We start from the raw sequence: 24,224 nt of genomic DNA on the forward strand, positions 1-24,224 counted from the left end.
AAAAAGCTGACTGAAAACAGTCTCCTTCAAAATTTAAAAAAAAAAAAAAAATGGGGAGGGAGGAGAAGCCACTACACGTACTTCTTGGATGTCCACAAATTACTTCTGTCCAGCTTTGAGCTTTATATAAATGGACTCAGGCATTGTCTGCCTCTTTGGTGGGGGGCTGGGGGGGGTGCTACAGAAGAGTACACACAGCATGACTCCATTTCTCAAGTTCAAAAATAGGCAAACTGAACAATGAAATATCAGAAAGGGACAGTTAAAAAAAAATCCCTTCTAAAATCACACCCCCAAAAAATAAAATTTAGGAATAAACCTGACCAAACAGGTGAAAGACTTATATGCTGAGAACTATACAACAGTGATAAAGAAAACATCAGACAAATGGAAAGCTATCCCATGATCCTGGACTGAAAGAATTTAATATTGTTAAAGTGGACTTTTACTTCCATTTCCATACTTCCTAAAGCAATCTACAGATTTAATGCAATCCCCATCAAATTACGCATGACATTTTTCAAAGACCTGGAACAAATAATACTAAAATCTACATGGAATCACAAAAGACCCAGAATTGCCAAAGCAATCCTGAGGAAAAAGAATAAAGCTTGAGTCATAACCCTCCCAGATTTCAGACAATACTACAGAACTACAGTACTCAAAACAGCATGGTATTGGTACAAAAACAGACATATGGATCAATGGAACAGAATAGAGAGCCCAGAAATAAACCTACACACCTACAGTCAATTAATCTTTGTCAAAGGAGGCAAGAATATACAATGCCAAAAAAACCACAAAACCCTACAGTCTCTTTGGCAAGCGGTACTGGGAAAGCTGTACAGCTGCATGTAAATCAGTGAAGCTGAAACACTCCTTCACACCACACACAGACGCAACATGGTTTAAAGACTTTAATATAAAACTCTTATAAGAAAAACATTCTCTGACATAAATCACAGCAATGATTCTTAGGTCTCCCAAGACAAAAGAAATAAAAGCAAAAATAAACAAATGGAACCTAATCAAACTTGTAAGCTTTTCACAGCAAAGGAAATGATAAACAAAACAAGACAGCCTATGGACTGGGAGAAAATAGTTGTAAACAATATGAGTGACAAGGGCTTAATTTCCAAAATATACGGACAGCTTATATAGCTAAATAACAAAAACAGCAACAACAACAACAAAAAAACCCAATCAAAAAATGGGCAGAAGATCTAAATAACCATTTCTCCAATGAAGACATAAGAATGGCCAATAAGCACATGAAAAGATGCGCAATATCGCTACGTATCAGAGAAATGCAAACCAAAAACTATGATGAGGTTATCACCTCACGCCAGTCAGAATGGCCATCATTAAAAAGTCCATAAACAATAAATGCTGGAGAAGGTGTGAAGAAAAGAGAACCTTCCTACTCTATGGGTGGGAACATAAATTTGTGCAGCCTCTATGGAAAACAGTCTAGAGATTCCTTAAAAAAAAAAAAAACCTAAAAAAGAGTTGCCATGTGATCCAGCAATCCCACTCCTGGGCATATATCTGGAGAAAACAATTTGGAAAGACACAAGAACCACAGTGTTCACAGCAGCACTATATACAACATAGCCAAGACATGGAAGCAGCCTAAATGTCCATCAACAGATGACTGGATAAAGAAGCTGTGGTATATACGTATGATGGAGTACTACTCAGCCATAAAGAAGAATGAAATAATGCCATTTACAGCGACATGGATGGACCTAGAGATTGTCATACTAAGCTAAGTCAGACAGAGAAAGACAAGTATCACATGATATCACCTATACATGGAATCTAAAAAATGTTACAAATGAACCTACTTACAAAACAGAAACAGACTCAGAGACACAGAAAACAAACTCATGGTTAGGAGTGGGGGAGGAATAAATTAGGAGTTTGGGATTAGCAGATATAAGCCTTCATGGAAAATAATACGAAAAAGAATATACAGATATATATGTATAATGAATCACTATGTTGTACACCAGATACTAATACAACATTGTATATCAATTGTATTTCAATTAAAAAAAAAGAATTAAAAAAATAGGCTAACAGGGCAATGGAGTTCCAAGTCAGGACAGCTGGTCATCCTGAGACAGGGGGACAGCGGCTGCCCTGAGACAGGAATGAAGGAGACAGGACAAAAGGGGGGCCCTTCTGGGGTCCTGGTCACACCCTCATCCTATTTCTTGTTCTAGGACTGGTTACATGGTTGTTTTCATTTTGTGGAAATTCATCAAGCTGCATACATATGATTGTGTACTGACTATGTACTCCTCTGTGTGTATGCTAGATTTCAAAAAAGTTTACCCAAAAAATCCCACTTCCTACCAGGATAGGAATAGAAACCTCCCTGGGAGTTTGCTAGTATGAAAAATAACAGACTCATAAACACTGAAGTTCAAAGATAAATACGTATGGCCCCAATCTCTAAGACTTTCTTCAGAAGGAGAAACCAAAATTACAGAATCTGAAGGCAAAGGGACGTTAAGTAATTCTCCCATGTCATATAGCTGGGACTAGAATTCTTCTGTGGGTTCTTTCTACTTTTCTTGAAATCATCAAAAATCTCGTAATTAAGGATTTGCTGAAAGTCATAAATTTACTTCAAGTCAACCAAACAGAATTTCACTTAATAGTCAAGTCCCAAGCTGCATGTATTTTTTTGTAGTAAGGCTGCTATTAATGCAGTATTTATGCCCTCTGGGTCAACAGTAGGCTGAACCATCAGCTTTAAAAGCCTCTCTCCCTCTAAGTGTAAGTGCCTACCTCTTCCTCAGGTGAAAGCTTGACTTTCCCATCTCGGACGGGGAAGCCACTGCCGAACTCCTTTGAAGCGATATCAGCTCCATATTCCACTGTGACATCCTCCTCAATGGTGCTCACCAGTCGCCAAAATTCTTTCTCAACCAGTTCTGTGGGAACCATCTGGAAACAAAACAATGAGGAAGAGAAAAAAATGAATTTTCTCAGACACAAGCTGCTAAGTGACAGGAATCACAGGATAGAAGCCTGAGGAAAACTGTGTCCACGATGTCCCACAATTGGCCCCCAGTGGCTCAGACATGAACGTTACCTTCTAAAAGGAATTCTACAAAAGATTAAGAACTGACGAAGAATTCACGTTCCTCTGTCAACAACCTGGCCACTACTGTAAACTCAAAGAAAGTGAAATGCTGGGATTTAAGAACTGCAGTGGGGGAGGATATAGCTTAAGTGGTACAGAGCACATGCCTAGCATGCACGAGGCCCTGTGTTCAATCCCCAGTACCTCCATTAAAAAAAAAATAATTAAGAAACAAAACAAAACTGCAGATGTTTTTCTGTTTGGAGAAATCTAATACACAACTTGTTGACTGCTGCATAGTAACAATAGCTAGCTGTGCCTGAATGATGCTTTATCCTCTGAGGTGCACTCGAACACATCACCTGAGTCTATCCTTTCACTCTCTGCACCAGACCTGGCTGAGGGTGCTGTGGGGCAGGCACCCATGATGGAAAGCTGGGGTACGGTGACTCTGCAGGGGCAGCTCTAGAGTAAAGATACCAGGCTGAGTGCTGGGGACCTGGTATTAACCTGATGTGAGGCCAGAGGCCTGTCCCTCCAAGTCCTCATCCTTTAAGTAAAATAAAAAAACCAACCACAGACAGAAGAGGCACCAGGACTGGTTAAGTGAACATATGGGGAAATAAGATGTTAACACATGAGGGGTCAAAAGAACTGAAAATTCAAATGGAATGTAACTTGAATTTATAAGACTGCTAAATAATAACTTAATAGTTAATGTTAGCGATGTTAGGGGAAAGCAGGTTCACTCATACACTGCTGGACTCCCATAAATGATACAGCTATCAGATGAGGAAAAAAATGGATGAATACTCTCATCTGACCTCAGTAGTCATCCCAAGAAAATAATACAATTAAAGAGATGCCGACAACATTTCCTGTAGCACTTTGTTAGTAGTGAGAAAAAACACAGCTTAAGTATCCAGAACTATGGAAGGAAGTATTTAATTTTGGTATATTCAATTGATGGACTATTAAATACTGAATAAAGCATGCTTATGCTTCTAAGTGAAAAAAAAATTTTAAATGGACTCATCCTGAAGTTTACAGGGCTAATTTTTGATAACATAACAATACATAAATGTGACCCCAATGCACAGCACATTAATTGGCACGTAGGAGTCATTCAATAAATTTCGTGACATATTCATTACATTTGTTGAGCTGAAAGGATTGCTGGTGATTTCCTTTACTGGTATTCTGTTACTGTTGCTGTATGATTTGTGTCAGAAAGCCTTTCTTTAGAGAAGTAAACAAAAAATTGGAATTCATTTTAAAGTATTGTGGAATTTTAATACTATGAAACAAATTAAATGTTTCATTGTGCATGATAATGACTACCGGAGATAGGCACCAACTCAAATATCTTCAGATATACCTTTCCCTCAAAGTTACTAAAATCCTAAATCAAAGCTGTATGTGTGTACATACATGGACTGGCATGTTGAAGTAATCAGATTTGAACGCATCTGCCATTTCCCCAAATGTACGGAGGGTATAGTCCCTGGCTGCCTGCTCAAAGCCGAATGCCTCTTGTGGCTTACTGCACTCCTGTCAAAAAACAAAGAAAGAAAGAAAAAAATATTTACATCTATATACACACACACTTATTTACATTTCATATACATATATATGAAAAAAGCAGATTACTAAAATTACTAATGCACTGTGTTTCCATTTGCACCAATATATATCAAAATATTACGGGCAGTTATCTATGGATTGTGAAATTGTATCTCTACAAATTGTTCAGTTATTACTTTGCAAAGAGCATGCAATGTTTTTTTAAATGAAATTTTAAAAATTGTAGTTATTAAAAATGCTTTTTGCCTCTTAGCTCACCACACAGCCGTGCAGCTCACTTCCAAGACTGCTTCCTATTCAGGCCCAGTCCGGTCTTTGTCAAGAGCCTCATTATCATCAATTGCTAAATCTATATAACCCAAAGGCAGAGAAAAAAATACTCTGAAGGAAATTTCCTAATGCACCTCTGCTATTACTTCTTACCTGAGCCAGACATTTAGGACACCTCCAGTCTCCCTTGGGAACATCGTGGAGAGGCGGGACCAGGCAGAAGGTGTGGTAACTGTCATCGCACCCATCACACAAGAGGAGCCGGTCCTCATCGCTGCCACTGCCACACAAGAGGCAGACGTACAGGTCCACCTGGAGCACGAAAACCAGCACAGACCAAAAGGACATCAGCTACCGTCTGATTTTGTGAAATTCTAAAAAGGAAATGGATCTGAGACATAATTTACTGTCTCCAACCTGCTTCAAATGCAAATACATTATCCTCTATAAGGGACATTTTAAATACAAATGCTTCACTGTCTAAGAGATTTCGTAAGAGAGCTATCTCATGTATTCCCAACTCTAAAGAGTAATCTTCAAGAGTAGAGAGGATTTCTCAATTGCGTGTTTTAATTAAAGTGTGTTACTTCAATATCCCACTTTAGTGGCTTTTAGAAAATACTCTTCTAGAAGAATATCATGTTAGGCAATAAATTATCTGCCTACCCAAAAAACAGAACTTATAAAGGAGAAATTCAACTTTGCTATGTTAAAAAGGAAAGGAAACTGTTTAAGTTAACTAACCACACTGAATTACCACTTTAGGGGGAGGGAAATAGCTCAGTGGTACAGCACATGCTTAGCATGCAAGAGGTCTTGGATTCAATCTCCAGTACTCCACTAATTTAAAATAAAAACTACCACTTTACATTCTAAATAAAGAGTCATAGTTAAGATCCCCAAATACAGTGATAAAAAATACTGTCATTATCTGTCATGGGTTGAACTATATTTCCCTCAAATTCATATGTTGAAGTCCTAACCCCCAGTACCATGGAATGTGACTATATTTGGAGACAGGGTCTTAAGAAAGAGATAGCTAAGGTAAAAAGAAGTCATATGGGTGGGCCCAATATGACTGGTGTTCTTACAAGAGGAGACCAGGACATACACACACACAGGAAAACCATATGGAGACCCCAGAAGATGACAACCATCTACAAGCCAAGGACAGAGGCCTCAGGGAAAAGCAACACCTTGATCTTATTTGTTGCATCTCATTGCAACATTTTGACCTCAAACTTGTATCTTTCAGAACTGTGGAAAAATTAATTTCTGTTGTTTGAGCCACTCAGTCTGTGGCACCTCATCCTGGCACCCTGAGCAGACTAACCCATTATCCAGTGACAGAAAGGATGAATGCAACTGAATAGGGAATCCCACTTTTTCAGCCTTTTTCTTGCAGCAAATGAAAACCTGGGCCCTGCTAGTTTTCTGGCTGCTTTGTTTGTCTGTGTGTTTTTTTTTGCGGGGGTCGGGGGGGCAGGCAGAGATATTTAGGAAGAGAACATTTAAATTCCAAGTTCAAAAGCACTGTTGTCAAACCACTGCCAGGTGCTCAGAAGGGGGACTGAGAAAGAGAACCCCACTTTAAGTTTCCATCTGCATTAACAGTCCCTCCCAGGCCTCCAACTCTGCTAAATCCTCACCTCCTATCCCCCACTCCTTTCCTTTTCCTTCCTGGCTGGAAAGTTGGAAAACATCAACTTGATTTCCAATCTACTTTCAGCTCACTTGGAAGGGAGCTAGTGTTGTATGAACAATTCTACCCGGGATCAAGTTCACCAGTATTTGGTGCTGAACTGAATGTCCTCCAGAAAAATGGCTGTCAACGCCCCCAGTTGCTACTGCCATCTTCATGATGCATCATGTGTTTCCCAGTATGTATCAGTACTACAAACAAACCACCCTGAAAGGTCTTTCCAGGGTCTCTCAATCAGCAGCCCTAAGTAAGGCACAAAGTATCAACTGGGCAGTAAAAGTGTTTAAGGAAGTCAGCTCACAGCATTGGTGGTTTTCTTAGCTCGACTCTTGGGTTTTTCCTTCTCACTTTCTATAACATACTCTTTCTTCTCAATGGGTTCTTGCTTGACGCTGCTTTTCATGTCTTTCTCTGTAAGAGGCAGTCCAGATTAGTGTCTTCTCTACTATGCTTTCTTCAGCTTCACCCCCCCACCTCCCTCCCAACACACACTGGACACAATTTCCTGCTGTTTCTCATTGCAGCAGCAGCAGCACCCAGCACTACTACCTTCAAGGGCTCAGTGCTGATTACTTTGTGAAAAAGTGCAAACTATCACAGCATTCAAATCTGAAGATGCGAGCAGTTCTGGAGATGTTGCTCAGATCTGTATGCTTTTAAAATAGGAGCTGAAGATACGGTCTTAAGACCTAACTATTAAACAATAAGGTCCTACTGTATAGCACAGGGAACTATATTCGATACCTTGTAATGGCCTATAATGAATATACATAAGTGAATCACTACGCTGTACACCAGAAATCAATACAACATTGTAAATCGACTACACTTCAATTTAAAAAAAAAAAAAAAAGGACAGGGTTGAAGGTACAGCTCGGTAGCAGAGCACGTGCTTAGCATGCATGAGGTCCTGGGTTCAATTCCCAGTACTTCCATTAAAAAAAAAGTAAGTAAATAAATAAATAAGCCTAATTACCTCCCCTCTTCAAAACATAAATAAAAATTTAAAAAATAAAGTGAATAAATCTTTAGAAAAAAAAAAAAAAGAATACAACCTATATTGATGAGAACAAATCCTTCCTGGCCCTGACCATGAGACTGACAGTTCTCCAACAGCGCCTCCTCCACAGTATGGGCCGTGCGCCTCCATGATCTAAGATTACCAACCTCTCTAACTTCCTGGTTCCAAAGGCTGAGAATCTGGGCTACAACACTAGCTATCAACTGACAAGCTATCCTGTGGTAGGTAGGTACTGTGCTAAATGCTTTCCATCAATTATTTTTTAATCCTCTGCAACAAATCTGCTGCAAAGACAAGAAAATTGACATTAAAAGAAGTCAAGAAATACCTCTAAGGTCACACAACTAGTTAGTGGTTGAGCCAGGGTTCAGATCTGCATTTTTAAAAATCCATCTATCTACTTTCCACTATATTGTACTGCCTTTCCACTAACTCACCAATCACTAAGAAAAGCCAATTTTAGTAACTTCTTCATTACTATGTGCCTGCTTATACAGAATTTCTCTCAAGAGTGTGCCAAACCTACCTCTCAGTGACTGACATCAAGCAGTGTCCAGACAAGTATCTTGTCAACTAAAACTCAGATGTGGAAAGCATGTCTGCCCTCCAAGCCTGAAACAAACCTATCCGATTGTACAAAGGCACCTCACAAATCACTTCTTTACAATTAATGCTATGGAACAAAATTTCTAAATAGTAACTGAGAAATTCAATCGTATATCCAAAATGCATATATTCATCTGTTTCTCTCTCCTACCAGTCACTTACTTATGAGAACAGGATATTAATATATTAAGATTTTATTTCTCAAGGCCCAATCCAGTAACTAGTATGTAAGAGTTGCTCCAATGTTTTCTTAATTACCAGATACATGACTGTTTTTATTCATTTACTCTTTACTGCCTTCCTATTCGTAGATGAACTTTCTTACCATTTTCACACTTTGGAGCCGGACACCCCATTCGACGTCTCAGGTTATGAGTTCTGGCTTCTGTTGTCTCTTCTGGTTCTATTTTAATATTCATGGCCTTAAAAAAATTGTCATATACATGATTATTTCCTTTAAAAAGAAAGAAATCTTCTAAAATCCAACTGGAACCTCAGGGTGACTATAATCTTACAAAAAATCTCTGATCAATAGGACATTGAAAAAACATACTTCCCTTTCCCCTTAGAGGAGGGATCCCACCCTTAATATTACTACTTAAGGAAGGGACGAAGAATCTTAGCAGTTACGAGTATTTTCCACTTCAACAGGTCAAAAAATAGGGAACCGTCAAAGGACAAGGAATGACTCAGGGGAAGTGTCACCACCTGGATTAGGAACAGCCCTTACTTCCTCCCAGCAGCAGCTCCTCAGTTTCTCATCAACTCACCCCTTACACTTTATTCAGGCATCATCGAACCAAATCCTAAACAGTTCTAGAAATATTATAATTTAATCAGCCTGTAAGAGTTTGCTGGCTTATTCCAAAGTTTGACAGTATTCAAAGGAAACTCTGCTTAATTATCTTAGCAAACTGTTACTGCAAACTACTCTTCTGACATTGCTGGGTTAAGGCTCCCTTCCCGCTGAGGGTGCACGACCAGTCTCACGTCCCGCTCTCCACTGAAGTGCTGACACTGACTGGCAAAGCAAAGCCCTGTCTGCTCTGTGACCTGGAGGTGAAGCTATGGAACAGCACTCATCCCTCTGCCCAAGCTCATCCTCACACATTCAGGACACCCACTGCTGGCACAGCTTCTTCCAGGCCAACACTGTCACCATGATGTGCCATCAAGGCAGACCGAGGTATCCACAGCACTACACATGTCTTACACTTTAAATTTAAAGTTCAAGATGTGCTCAAATAAGAACTGATTTTTAAAACTACGAAACGAACATATATATGTATATGCATGACTGGGATATCATTGTGCTGTACACTAGAAATTGACACACTGTAACTGATGGTACTTTCAATTTAAAAAAAAAAGAACTGATTTTTAGACGAATAAACTTTAAGCCTGCTTGTGGGCTTTAAATAATCATATTTTCCTATTCTGAGGCAGTCTCAATTCAGAAAAATGGAGTCACTAAATTTTTCACATCTCCAACTTATCTAAGTGAAAAACAATTCCCTTGTTAACCCATTTCCCCAGAAACCAAAACCGCCGATTTTTTTCATCCTCACCAATAATTACTAAATAACCAAAGATTGTTTAGATGCCAAACTAATGCCACAAGGCTTCCCAGCTCTAAATGGTTCCTAATACATTAATCACCGACTGACTGCTATCAAGCCAGGCAGGAACCCCAAACCTTCACACCTCTGTGTGGGAACAAAGTAACTGGGAAAATACTCTCCTCCCTTAGCAGGAGAAACCTCTTAGTGCAGAAAGATCTTAAAGCAAGTTGTCTTTCTTACTAGTCTCTCACTCCTCCTATCTCACACATTTTCTGTATATTAAATCCCCTGCCCCCTTGCTGCCTAATTATTTTCTGTCTTAACATAAATGTTTGCCATAGATGCCACACTCCTCTTCAGGAAGTCTAAGAAAAACAGCTTCACTAGCTTGTTTCTAACCTCTCTGTTAAAAAAATATATATATATATTTCTTTTCAGCAAAAATCTCCCAACATCACACCTCCCAGCCATACTCCCCAGTGAACACTGCCCAGCTTCGTGAGGCCAACCAAATACTATCCCAATGAACATCTAGTCTTCCGAAGGCCTGACCATTAAATCAGCAGCTGACTGTCCAGGAAGCATAAACCTGGCAAAGTTTGATTCCTCGCCCCTCTGACAGTACAGTCCCCCCAAGTGTAAAAGCCAGAATACACACAGCACCCCTCTGTGGGGTTACTAAAGTTCATGCTATAAAGAGCACGTGCATGAGAGAAATCCAGTGTCAGACAGACATTAGCTCTGGGGCTCGAGAACTCTCTGATCCACCTCCCGAGGCTCTCACCTCCGCTCTCATGCGTTTTGCTCGTCGGGCTGGGGGACACATTTCCGAGGGCTGCACAGACTGCCTCTGGGGAATATCATGGGGTTTGTACTCCTTGTCCTTGGTGTCTGTGGTCAGATTTGGCTTCTGCAGACACTGGAAATAAAACACAATTGTACTGATGAATTTCCCTCCTTTCTGACCTTAAGAGAACTGTACCAGATTTTTTCGGAGTGTATTTTATAATTATTTATGGAAATACTTAAAAGGCCTGCAATCTTTAAAATCTAAATAAACACAAAGAAAGTCCATAGCTACCAATCACTCACACACACACACACACACACACACACACACACAGGTGCAATGGCTTGAATTTTTCTCAGCAGGTGAACAGTGCTGCTTTGACTCATTTAACTGTCAATGTCACCAGGTCACAACAGACCACAGCAGGCTTGGGCACTCCCTAGGAGCCAGCTGCAATTATCCCTGCTTGTAAATGTCAATTAATTGAAGGCCCAAATTGTTAGAAAGGCCCCCTTATATGTTCCCAAAACAGCTTTCCATAATCCTGTAGGTTTGAGCATAACAAGCAACCATCTGTTATTAAAAAGGTATCATTTGAATTGAGAAAACAGGTCATTTAACTATTCTCTCTAATTAGGGCTTTCCTTCACTTTAATATATTCCTAAGAAGTCTAACTCACAAAGCACAGGTTAATGGGCCCACAGCAGTAACTTGGCAGTTCTGATCATACAAGAGTCTCTTTTTTTCTTTGATTTCTCTTTAGTTTGATTCTAAGCTCACTGAAAAAGGATATTTAATGCCATTACAACAAAATAATACCAGTGAATCAAATATGAATTTCAAGTAAATACTACTCCTTTATAAAAAGACCTACAAACATCACAAGAAGCATTTTTGAAAGCAAGTTTCAAATCATAACCACACAGTCTCTTTTATCATCTACACTTGGATGAGACACACTGGAATAATAACCTTCTAGAACCCTCAGCTCTGTGTTACCATTACTACCACACAGTCTCACCAACAAGACTGGCTCCTTCCTCTGCAGAAAGAATCCAGAGAATGGGGGAAAGGACAAAAGAAAACACAGAGAAACCACCTAATGAAATCTATTACTAACATTTAAGAAATACTACGTACTATTAAAAATACTATTACAGGGGAGGGTACAGCTCAAGTGGTAGAGCACATGCTTAGCATGCATGAGGTCCTGGGTTCAATCCCCAGTACCTCCATCAAAAAAAACTAACTAAATAAATAAACCTAATTACCTCCCCTCGCAAAAAAAAAATTGGAAAAAAAAAATACCATTACAGATTGCTTGATACGCTATACAAGAAATGAATCTACTACTGGGAGCACAACCTGTAAATATTAAATATTCTGCTCACTCTGATTAAACCTATACATTAATTTGATCTGGAAATGTTAACTAAATTAGTATGGAATATCACCCTGCATTCAGTAACAAGTCCTCAATTGAACATTTAGAGTATGTTTAATGAAAGCATGCAGATGGGAATAAAACCTGTCCATCATCTAAATTAAACTCTTTTATGTATCATAAACTTTCCATTGAGACCTAAAATTATGTGTGATTGTGGAGATATGAACTGAGTTCAATCACAGGCATTTTATTAAGCAGATGGTCAGAAATTCAGATATTCTATATGTGGTTCCATAATCCATGGCCTGCTTGGTTCTATAAGGACTTTGGACAACTAAGGTGAAATCAAGCTCAGAAGCTTTTTAGAATGTATCTGAAGAGACTGCTTCAAATCACAATTCAAAACACACACCTGATGTGTATGTTTTATATTTAATGCTGTCACATGCCAACTCTTAAACCTTTATTTGAGAAATTGGGATTTAGAGGTGATTAACATCCTTGTGCCATACAAATATCATCCTACAGAGGCAGAGCAATCCCTTAAGACATTTTAAAAACATGGGAAGCAAGACTGAGGCCTCTCTCCTATTACACCAGCACACTGCCACTCAACTTTTCTCAAGTTTCCCAAAACTTACTTTGGGCTAACCCTTTTGCAATAGTTCCTTCATTGTGCACCTTTTCCCTTCCTTTACTGAGAATTTATTTTACAAGAGCAGTTTTATATTGACAGCATAGTTGAAAGGAAGGTACCTAGATTTCACATATACACCCCACCCCACACACGCATAGCCTCTCCCATTACCAAGAGCCCCACCAGAGTAGAAGAACATTTGTTACAGCTGACGAACCTCCACTGACACAAAACCCAGAGTGCACAGTTTACATGAGGGTTCCTGCTTGGTGCTGTACACTCTGTGGGTTTGGACAAGTGCAGGGCATCCACCCAGAGTACTACTGCCATAACGATCCTCTGTGCTCTGCCTACTCATCCTGCACTCCTGCCCCAACCACTCATCTTTTACTGTCTCCACAGCTGTGCGCCTCTTCCAGAATGTCATATACTTGGAATTATACAGTATATACAGTGTTTTCAGATTGGCTTCTTTCACTTAAAAATAAGCATTTAAGGTTCATCCGTGTCTTTTCATGCCTTGACAGCTCATTGTTTTTCAGTGCTGAATAACACTCCATCATCTGGATGTACCAGTTTGTTCATCCATTCACCTACTAAAGGACATTTTGGCTCCTTCCAAAAGTTTTGGCAATTATGAATAATAAAGCTGCTATAAATATCCATGTGCAGGTTTTTGTGTAGATATAAGTTTTCAACTCCTCTGGGTAAATACCAAGGAATGTGATGGCTGGAGTGTATGATAAAAGCATGTTTAGTTTTCTCAGAAGTTTGCCAAACTGTCTTCCAAAGTGGCAGTTCCATTTTGTATTTCCACCAACAGGAAAAGAGTTCCTGTTGCTCCACATCCTCACCGGCATTTGGTGGTGTCAGTGTTCTAGATTCTGGTCACTCTAACAGGTGTGAATTAAAAAATACATTCCAATTCTCCTTTCCTTCAAGAATTATTTAAAAAAATCAGAAATGGGCATGAAAATTTATGCACAAAGAATTCAACAACAGGAGAAATCAAATCAATGTCCGGCTATAAAAATCGAATGCCAGAGTCATTAAAAACTATTATCTTCAAAAACATACAATGACATATTTTCTCCACATTCTTGCCAACATTTGTTATTTATGTTCTTTTTGATGCTGGTCATTCTGACAGATGTCTCATTGTGGTTTTGATTTGCATTTCCCTGATATTAGTAATGTTGAGCAACTTTTCCTGTTCCTCTTGAACCAATCTGCATTCCCTCTTTTGGAAAAACGTCTGTTCAGTTCTCCTGCCCATGTTTTAAATGGGTTGGTTGGTCATTTGCTTTTTAATTGAAATACAGTTGATTTAAAATGTTGTATTAGTTTCTAGCGTACAGCATGGATGGACTTGGAGGGCATTATGCTGAGTGAAATAAGTCAGACAGGAAAAGACAAACACTGTGAGGTATCACTAACATGTGGGATCTAAAATAATACAAGAAACTAGTGAATATAGCAGAAAAGAAAGACTCACAGATGTAGAGAAGAACTAGTGGTTACCAGTGGGGAGAGGGAAGGAAGAGGGTCAAGATGGAGGTGGAGGATTAAGAGGTACAAACTATCAGGTATAAAATAAGCCATAAGGATGTATTGTACCACTTGAGGAAGATGGCCAATATTTTATAATAACTATAACTGGAGTATATCCTTTAAAAATTAGAACCACTATATTGTGTATCTATACTATATAACATTAGGCGGTAGAATGTAGACTATAGCTCAAGTGGTAGAGCACATGCTTAGCATTCACAAAGTTCTGGGTTCAATCCCCAGTACTCCCTCTAAAAACAAATAAATAAATAAATAAACCTAATTACCTCCCCCCACCCAAAAAAAAGAAAAGAAAAAATATTGCACATCAACTATACTTTAATTTTTAAAATGATACTGTAAAATAAATAAATAAAAATTGAAAAGAAACAAAAAAAATACAATGACATGTTAAGCAGGAGAAAAGTAGGATGCAACACTGTGTATAAGGAATACAGTCCCAATTTGTATGCATGTGTGCCCAAAAATAGCCTTGAAAGAAGAAACAGGTGAGAGGATTAGGAGTGATTTTATTTTCATCATAATTTTGTTTTCAGACTTCCTATGATGCACATGTGTCAGTACCTAGAACACACCTGTACACAGCAGACCCCTCACCAGGCGTCTGTGTTGTAGGCGCAATGTTTGTCAAGAGTATCTTTAAATACCTAACCCTTTCAGACTATGACATGTAAAAATGCTCAGATGCTTTTCAACTATGAAATCACAGGCCTCTCTAAGTACATGGGTGAGATGTTCCTAAAATGCTGCAACCCGTAAAGCAGACAGACTCCTTCCCTCATTCGTCTGAGACAGGAAAGTTAAAAGGAGAAAATCTATTGTGGGCGACTGTATCTACATCTGACTACAAAACAGAGGCCTAGAGGTTCCACATGCAACGTTCTAAACAATTTCATCCATGGGTTCAGTAAATATTCACACAATGTACTTTTTTTTAAAAACCTAACAACCTTCTGAATATTAGATTGGTCACATTCTTCTAGGCTGAAAAGAAAGTCCACCTGGAATCAAGAAGGGAGAAAGGAAAAAAAAAACATACAATGCTATGAAAATCTATAGGACTTAAGTGCTACAGATGACATTTGTACATCAAGACAGAGGTGTATTTAGCAGTTTACACTCTAAAACTATGTTACTATCGTCCTACCTTTCTACAGCACAGCAACAATTCTTAAAATTATAGGGCTCATTGCTCTAGTGCAGAGTAACTCAAAGGGTGTAAACAATTATGACATTCTTTTTTCTACCAGGGCCTAGAATAAGTAGAAAGTTTTTATAATACTGTTTTGCATTTAATTAAAACAAAAGTTTTATCTGAATAATTTTGCAAATACCATCTCTGTAAGGAAACAAACATGGTTACACCGGAACTATTACAAGAGGGATCCGTTTAGCTATCCAGCATTACCAAGGCCCCTCCTCTCTACCAATACCAACATTCTCTCTGAAAATCAAGTTGGAGATCTCAGCTGGCAAAAGAGCGGGCAGGCAAGTTGTTTCACTTGTTGTACTTTCATGTGACAACCAGGAATATATTTTAAATAGTAAGTGAATTCAAAAGTAGATAATGACTAATAACAAGTAGATAATGACTAACTGCTCGTTGTGAGAAAGGACCATCTGTACTGAAGCAGATTTTAGCTTCTGACAACAAGAGTATTTCCTCTACAACCTTATTCATTCCAAAGACAAGCTTCTTGGTATGGGTGCTCTCAAAACAGAACAGAAATGTTGGAGGAAAAAATCCACAAAACAAAAGTCTTCTAAACAATGTTTTCCATACATACATAATCAAGGCCTTTTCACTCCCCCAAGAGACCATGAACTCATAAACAGGAAAATAAAGCAGGTTAAGGCCAGCCCCGACACTCACCCTCAGACTGTCTCCAGACAAGAATAAGTTGTAGGGGTTGAGAATTCGCTCATAGTGCCCTCTGATGTGTGAGCCCACAGCTTTGCCCGGAGCAAACCCCATCTTGGTAGCAATTTTGGTCCATTTTCTATCCTTGCAAACAACTGCAAATCCACCTTCCTCTGCAACTAACTGTTAAATAAAACAGCAAAAGAAATTAGAAACACCTACATGGAAGTCACTTCTAATACCCTATGCCTAGGTATGACTCCAAGAACAAAATGTTCTTGGCTGTGGTCATCTTTTAAAAATACACTTTCCAAATCAAAAGAAAATACAGATGCACAATTAATTTTAAACTATAAATTTAAAACATTGATTTTGACAGCATAGTCCATGAACATTTCATACCGCTCCAAAAGCTACATCTCAGTTCCCTAAAGGAAAGTTCCCCTCAGTAAAGATTTTCCATGAGAACGAACTAAACTAACAATGAAATCTCTAATAAAGAAAGGGTCCGAACACTTGGTTCAACACAATGACCTTTAAAAATCTCCACAAACTAAGAAGTAGGAAGAATGGCAGCATGTCTAGTAGAAAGAACACAGGCTTTAAATGAACTTTCAAGTATAGAATTAAGCTCAGTCTTTTCAGCTTGGTCAATTTGGACACTGGAAGCCTCTGTTGTCTTATCTGTAATAAAATAGAAAGGCATAATCTAATAGGACTGTTAACCAAGTTTTCAAATGACCAAAAAAACCGGTGGCAGCAAAGTATTTCACAAGACAAGGCTATCAGACCTCACAAGCAGCCACCAATTATGCACTAAACTGAAAGAAGAATTTCATTTTACATATTTCAAACAGCAAGTTTCTTTTTAAAGCAAAGATGAAATTCATGCCGTCAGAAAATTACTGAGAACACTGGTCATTGGGCTTTTTACCTTATTAAGCTGGAACAAGTCCAAGATCTTCCTCTCCACATGTGGAATTTTCAGGGTACTTCCCTGTAATTCCCAGTACTTTGCAATCTGGTCCAAGAAATTTAATTTTACACGAGTTTGAGCCTAAATGACAAAGAATTGAGTTTTAATCTCACCTAGCTTATTATAAAGCTCCCATCTATAACCTGTGAATGCAGTATTTTCATTCTTAGAATATTTAACTGCAATACCATTTATGAATTCAAACAGAGAAACTGCCCCCAAAATATACAGATTTGTTAAATAATTATATGTTAACCCAAGAGAAATTTAATTCAGCCCTTACCATGTACCAGGCAAGTAGTAGTTAAACCCTCAGTTAGCCCCCCTCCCCGGACTCCGTAAGCAGGCAGTCTGAAAGGTGCATCATCTAAAGAGTATTATATGTAAGAGCCCCTGTGGTCTTTTTACAATTTGGGTATTTTAAAGGCCTGTTCTCTCCAAGTACAAATTTTCTTATTTGCTCAAACACAAATCTAAAAACAGATTTATAACAGTAATTCTGCATCAATTTTAATAAGTCCTGATAACCTAAAGATAACAGAAAACCAGAAACTTTCTCAAATGTTATTCCTTTAACAGATTACTGTCACCTACAAGTTATTTTTTTTTAATTTTGTCTTTTTTCTTTCCCTTCCTTGTAAAATGTAAGTCAGTTTTAAGAGTTTCACGTTGCACAAGACCAAAATTGAGATAAATATTCAGATATTCCCAACCACATCAAAGTTAATACCCATCTCCCTATCTTTCAAGCTCTTTCAAGCTCAAAACACAGTGAAATACTTGAAAACACATGTACTAGGATGCTACTAGTGCCAACTTCCACAGAATTCTAGTGGCTATATGTTCCATTTAAGTTAAGAATGTTTGCTTTAGCACAGAAAAACAAAACACGGCTCAATACAAAAACGAGATGAGCAAAACACTCATGTAAACACTGTACCTTCATACCACCAACATCCAAGCCTTACTCACCCTGCATGCAGTTTAGGACTTAAGTCACCCAGGGACTAAAGAAGAAACACTACCTCTTCCCTAGGGAATCCCCTGTACTCCTCATTCCTCCTTGGGAAAGTAAAGTGTATTATTAAATCCAACTGAAAACATGCATTTTGGAAATACAAGAGCTGGGGAGTTTTTTCCACTAAATGGTTCTGAAAGTACGTGCTTTTCAAAACTTAAATTCAATTGGTTGTCACCTAGGTTTAGAAGGATTTAAATGCATTTATTAATTAATAGGCTGACAATTATTGACAAAAATCGGTGTTTTTATTGAAATTGGTTTTGCTGCAAAGGCTTACTGCCATTTGTTTCACTGTGATGATCAGTTACCAGCCACATTTCAGCTTCACTAAAACCACTAGATCTGTGACAGTCACTTCAAAGAAGGCCCTCTGGAATACAGGCAACCATAACAGTAGTTAACACATTACCTCCAATTCATTCAGCCTCTGGATACGTGGGGTAAAATGAAGTTTGTCAACATCACATGCAAATGGTGGCTGCCAATCCTAGTGGAGAAGCAAAGGCTTTTATTAGAAAAATATATAATTCTGACACTTAAAAAATGGTTTTACAGTGAAAACCCTAGTTAAGTAAAGCACATGTTATCTCTAACCAGTCAGAATAGAACATAAGGTAGTAGTTTCTTAACCTTTTTCCCACCAGAACAGCAGAACATGTATGATTAACTTTCTCCAAATAAATGGCACATCCTGCACACACCCCTCCTCGCATCCTTTCAACCAGCGATGTCACTGAGCCTCAACCTCCACTGAAAAATAACCAATTTATGCAAGAGACTTTGAATCCTCAATTCCATGAGTACCTCTCATTTTACAAAACAGCTATATTAATCTCAAATTATCTACGAACTGTATTTTAACATATGTAACCTAGTAACATTAAACTTTATTATAAAGTTGAGGATAAGTTCTTTGGCGGGGGGGGGGGATGACATCCAAAATCAATTTTAAGAATCATCCTTAACATATCTACTGATATAGGATCTTGGAAGAACTGCTAATATAAAGAAACAGACAAGAAGGAGTATGTGTATGAACTGTTGTAAGTAGGGGAAACTGGAAACAAATGTCCACAATAAAAGTAGTTGAAGGTATAAAAATTATGCTGTGTTAACAGGTAGAGTTTCAGTTTGGAATAATGAAAAGGTTCCAGAGACAGACAGTGATGATGTTTGTACAACATTATAAATGTTACTTAATGTACCCTTAATGTTACTCAGTTGCACCCTTAAATTGGTTACAATGGTATACTTTGTATTATGTATTAGTTTAATATTTCAACACAATGTTTAAAACGACAAAAAAAAAGTATGCTGTTGTATAGCTCTATTTATTGACACTGCAAATTTTCCTCATATATGTTATAGAGGACAGAAAATCAGGCTATGCGATAAAAAAAGAAAACTTTGGAAGAAAAAAAAACATTGGAAGGAGACAGCAAAAAAGATTAACAGTGGTTTGTCTTTGGGAGGATTATAGGTAACTTTTCTTTTGCTTCCTTATCCATTTTAAATACAATCTGAAATATATTAAATATACTAAATAATGCCTATTAAATAATAAATTATTTTAGACTAAGAGAACAAGTTAATACAAATGTTGGTACATCTGTAAATAGTAACCACATACTCAGCAGCTAGAATAAAGAATATCTAGATGCTCTAAATATGGAAACACAGCCAATACTGGATGAGTAAGAAACTAAAATATGTAAATTTGTGTTAACAGTATTTAACAAAATATGTAGCTTAACAAAAAGATTTTGGTTTTGTGACAGTCTTGAGTGAAAATGCCCACCCTCCAGCAATGCCTGATTAAATATATGCTAAAGAGTTGATTAAATTTTACCACAATTTTTTTTAAAAATGGAAAAAATGACATTACAAATCAGTACAAAGCTATTTACTACCATCCCCCAAAGAGGAAGAAAAAAAAAAAGGAAAAAGAAAAAATGGCAGTACTGTTTTAAGAAGTCAATTACAGATAAGCCTTCAAGTGTTCAATGCTGTTACACCATCTCTTCAACAAAGACTATGGCTCATGTTTAAATGTCAGTTAGAGATCTACTATATTGCCAATAAACTTAAAAAACACTACCTACTTCATCCTGGGTCAGAAAGATTAAAGTGATTTTTGTTTACCTTGATAACTAAAGATAAAGAAATCAATGTGTTTAATTATACAGAATCCAACTCAGCAGAAGGAAATCATACTGCTTAGTATCCTACAGCAGGCTAATAGGAAGACTATTGCTCAGAGTTTTGCTGTCTAACACTTTATAAATGCTGCAGGCTTTCTGAAATGAAGTGATCTGGGTTGAAGGTTAGACCAAAAATACATCAAAGATAACGTGTCAGAATATACAAGTAAATGATTAACATACTGTCCAAGTAATCTGAAATTTTTATAGATTAAGATTTATAGGTAATGTAAAATATCCTCCAATGAATCAAAATATGCCTTCTAGCCCCAAAACACAATGATACAGAAGTGGACTCTGAAGACTGTATATTAAAGTTTTACAAACTAAGGTGAGTTGTGCCTTTGTATGTATGTATGTATGTATGCATGTGTCTGTCTATGTGCGTTGTATAATTTACACTTGTTTTAGCCTGAAGCTTTTTTCAAATAAAATGAATCCTAAAGGAAAACAGTACACATCTGTCACTAAGAAAGTTCACAGATTAGGTATAATACGTCTAAAACTAAAACTATTTCAGAAGATCATTCCTTCCTGAAACAGATCACTGCAAACTTTGTTTCCCCTTCTGGTTACAAAGAATGAGAGAAAATGGGATAAATGTCATTCAGTTTGAGACTTTCATTGTCAGCTACAAAGCTCTACTTTAATAAAAGAATTACATATTACTGGCAATGCTCACTGTCATATTACAACAAAGATGTCCTTGGCAAAGTCTGGCCTCATTGGGCCATGACTTTTACATGTGGAAAAAGCCATCAGAGAAGGAAAGAGCCTCTAAGAAGTGAAAATTTCCAAACAAGAGTAGAATTCTCAAATTAAGGAGTCAAACAATGAAAATCTCCATTTGGAAACATGGTTGTAATTTCTAGTTTGACACTTAAGTCTCTAAAAGGAGTATCGTGTAATCTAACCAAAATTTTTAGCCTCTACTGACACAATGGCTCATAAAATCATTTTTTTCTAACATAAAAACAGCATTTCCAAACCACCTGGGTATGGACTGCAGAAGTTCCATATAATCTCCCTCCTGAAATTCATTTTAATTTCCTTTAAAAACTTTAAAATGGTTTTATTTCAACCCTTTCAAAATAAAAGTACAGCTGTTATTATTTAAAAGCACAATTATTTTCCTGAGCATTAAAAATATATTCCTTGGGAAGGCAGTTAAGGAGGACATCAAAGTTTCAAAATCCTCAGAGGCCTGAAAAACACCAAGTAAACATTTTCCTTAGTCCCAACGCTAACCTAGCAACAATAACTTTTAGCACTTTTAACTGAGGAAAAATGTCTAAAATGGTAAAATTGGCCAGTACAAGAATAACTTTCACAGGGTACTAAAGATCTTTCAAAACACCATGAAAATTTGCCTGTAAATGATCCACTATTAGAACCCACATACTTAATGTATTAGAATACCCGTTTTAATCCTTCTAGAGAATGACATCACTTTGAGATCTAATAATCAGCAAAATAAGAAAGTATACTCTCTACAGGGGCTAGCTACTACGGAAGTTGGTTCTCTGACTCCCTGCAGACAAAACCAATTAAAAAAATCAGTGTCAAAAGCACATTCCAGTTAGTTTACAAAGAATAACATTAATTAAGGACCAAAGCATTTTTCTAATTGCATACGTTCTACCAAACCCAGTCATCACTGAATAAATGCACTCACAGGATTTTAATCCAATGCCACCAGACTTAAACTCAGTGTTCTCAATGCAGATTCTTAAAGTTTATATGTTATCAAAATTAACACAAAACTGTAGTGCAAATTTTAAGAATCCAAAGAATTTATCTTAGTATTTTAAGGCAACTTAGAAAAGCTTTCTGTTGAGTATATAATTTGTCAACCTTAATAAAGATTTCAGTAACACATATATGAAACACTAAAAGACTACTGTCTCATCAATTTAATGACTATGTCAGTACGGCGTCTTTAATGCACCAGCACAAATGCAAGAGGTGGTTCGAGGCACCACGTAACCATTGTAAGTCCCCATTTTAAAACTGTAAAACAGAGTTACTATTTATGAACCCCTCGTGGGGTCCAATGCCACTCACAATGACACTAATAGGTGTCTATCAGGAAAGCCCTCTGTAACACAAAGGGCTTCATTCAGTCTTCCCAACACAAATAAAATGTGTTAGATAGTGCTGTGGCTTCTCCCTTGCTTCTTACTTCCCTCAGGGCAGGCCTGGTACCAAGCAGCTTAATTAGCCACCCATTTGTTCAAAGTTTAAAGATCTCCAGTCCTTAGTGACTCACTGGTAAAAAAAAAAAAACACTTTGAAGGTTTTCTTTTTTTAGACTAAACCACACTTTTATACCTTAAATCTGAGGCTCAAACTATAAATAGAATTGAATGTATATGGATTTTTCTGGGAAGGTTCACAGTTTTCACCAGGGTCTCAAAGGGGTCTATAACCAAAAAAAGGTACTGGCTTTCATTAAAAAAAAATTGTGCCTTGGCAGGGGGGGAGGGTATAGCTCAGTGGTACAGAGCGTGTGCTTAGCACGCATGAAGTCCTGGGTTCAATCCGCAGTTACTTCCATTAAAAAAAAAAACAAAAAAAACAAAAAAAAAAACCTAATTACCCCTCCCAAAAAACCCAAAATTTTGTGCCTTCAAGTTCTTATCTCAGTACCCCAACCCACATTCTTTCAATCCCTTCTCCTTTTATTTAATCAAGCACAATAATAACAAATAAGACACTTGTTCCTCAGAATGTCAACAGGCAACTAGGACAGAAAAAAAGAGCAACGCACTGAAAGTCGGAAGACCAGAGTTTGCATTTTGGTTCTTTACCCCTTGAGGAATCCCAACTTTTCCATCGGAAAAGTACAAACAATAGCTACCTTTAGGACTAGGGTGAGAACAGAAATTACAAATACAAAGGTTTTTAAAAATTATAAACCAAAAATAATAAGTATTACATTACATTAAGTTCTGACCACTGAAATACAATTTTTTTCTAGCAAGAAGTCAAAGCAACCTCAACTTTCAAGGAGCATCTGGCCTCTGATCTCTACCTTTAAGGAACCTACCCTTCCAGACTGACTCCAGTTCATATTTAACTGCCAACTAGCACTTTTCATCATAGTAATTTCTACATAGGTGAAAGGGCACCCCTAAATATAGCAAATACTTTAGAATAACTATAAACAAATAAAACCTTTAAAAAAGAAAGCAACATTAAAAAAGAAATAACAGTATATTGAGAACAGAAAAGAACTTTTTATTATAACTTGCATCCTGGCTTTTTAAAGATAGTTATATATGTTATGCATTAAATCCTTCTGTATATTCACTATTTTATACATTCAACTCAATAAAGAAAGTCATAGCAATCAATGTATATCAAGTAAAAAAAAAAAGGGGAGGGGCTCCTCTATATCATCCTCATCTGTCATTTCTTCAGTGCTCAGTTTTAAACCACAGTGATGCCACTGCCTTCTCCTGTACAGTGAAACAGACGTTAAAGAGGGGAGGCTCTGAGTCACATTGTCTGGGTTCAAATCCTAACTCTACTGTGTGGCTCTGACCTACGTTAATTTCCCTGCACCTTAGATACAAGTAAACAGAGGAAACCATGAGGCTTAAATGAAGTAATACCCTCAAAGCCTTTAGACAGGTGCCTGGCATTTAGAAAGTAAATGGTCAAAAAGTGTTACTGATTAGGAAATTTTCATGTTGCAAACCTTTATAGCTTCCAGTAAGCCTAAGGCAATCTTGTTTTTGTTTTTGATTGGTTATGTTTAACACATGGTTTTTTCCTTCTTTTTTTTAAACACAATGGTTTTTGATTCTCTAATCTTCGTTATAAATTTGTATGAAATGGAATTCGTAAATTAGTATATACTATTCAAGCCCCATTAATCGATTGTTTGTTGTATTCTTTTTCCAGCACTGATACATGCACCTTGCTTTTTAA

General features: G+C 37.4%; 1 protein-coding gene and 1 long non-coding RNA gene across 2 annotated transcripts in view; one reads left to right on the forward strand and one right to left on the reverse strand.

Moving 5' to 3' along the window:
* KDM5B (lysine demethylase 5B) overlaps nucleotides 1-24,224 on the reverse strand; it is a 68,678-nt gene that overhangs the window by 28,357 nt on the left and 16,097 nt on the right. The window contains exons 2-10 of the mRNA XM_032466666.1: nucleotides 18,497-18,574; nucleotides 17,025-17,147; nucleotides 16,103-16,273; nucleotides 10,627-10,761; nucleotides 8,606-8,702; nucleotides 6,955-7,064; nucleotides 5,105-5,263; nucleotides 4,529-4,648; nucleotides 2,800-2,958 (exon numbers count right to left, since the gene is read on the reverse strand). Of these exons, the coding sequence (XP_032322557.1) occupies nucleotides 2,800-2,958; nucleotides 4,529-4,648; nucleotides 5,105-5,263; nucleotides 6,955-7,064; nucleotides 8,606-8,702; nucleotides 10,627-10,761; nucleotides 16,103-16,273; nucleotides 17,025-17,147; nucleotides 18,497-18,574 (1,152 nt within the window). The remainder of the gene's footprint in view (nucleotides 1-2,799; nucleotides 2,959-4,528; nucleotides 4,649-5,104; nucleotides 5,264-6,954; nucleotides 7,065-8,605; nucleotides 8,703-10,626; nucleotides 10,762-16,102; nucleotides 16,274-17,024; nucleotides 17,148-18,496; nucleotides 18,575-24,224) is intronic.
* On the forward strand, nucleotides 10,152-23,075 carry LOC116659300. The gene is made up of 3 exons (XR_004314622.1): nucleotides 10,152-10,232; nucleotides 19,206-19,210; nucleotides 23,065-23,075. It is a non-coding gene; the product is annotated as an uncharacterized LOC116659300 (long non-coding RNA).

This window comes from Camelus ferus, chromosome 23 (assembly GCF_009834535.1).
Source record: "Camelus ferus isolate YT-003-E chromosome 23, BCGSAC_Cfer_1.0, whole genome shotgun sequence".
Taxonomy (NCBI): Eukaryota; Metazoa; Chordata; class Mammalia; order Artiodactyla; family Camelidae; genus Camelus; species Camelus ferus.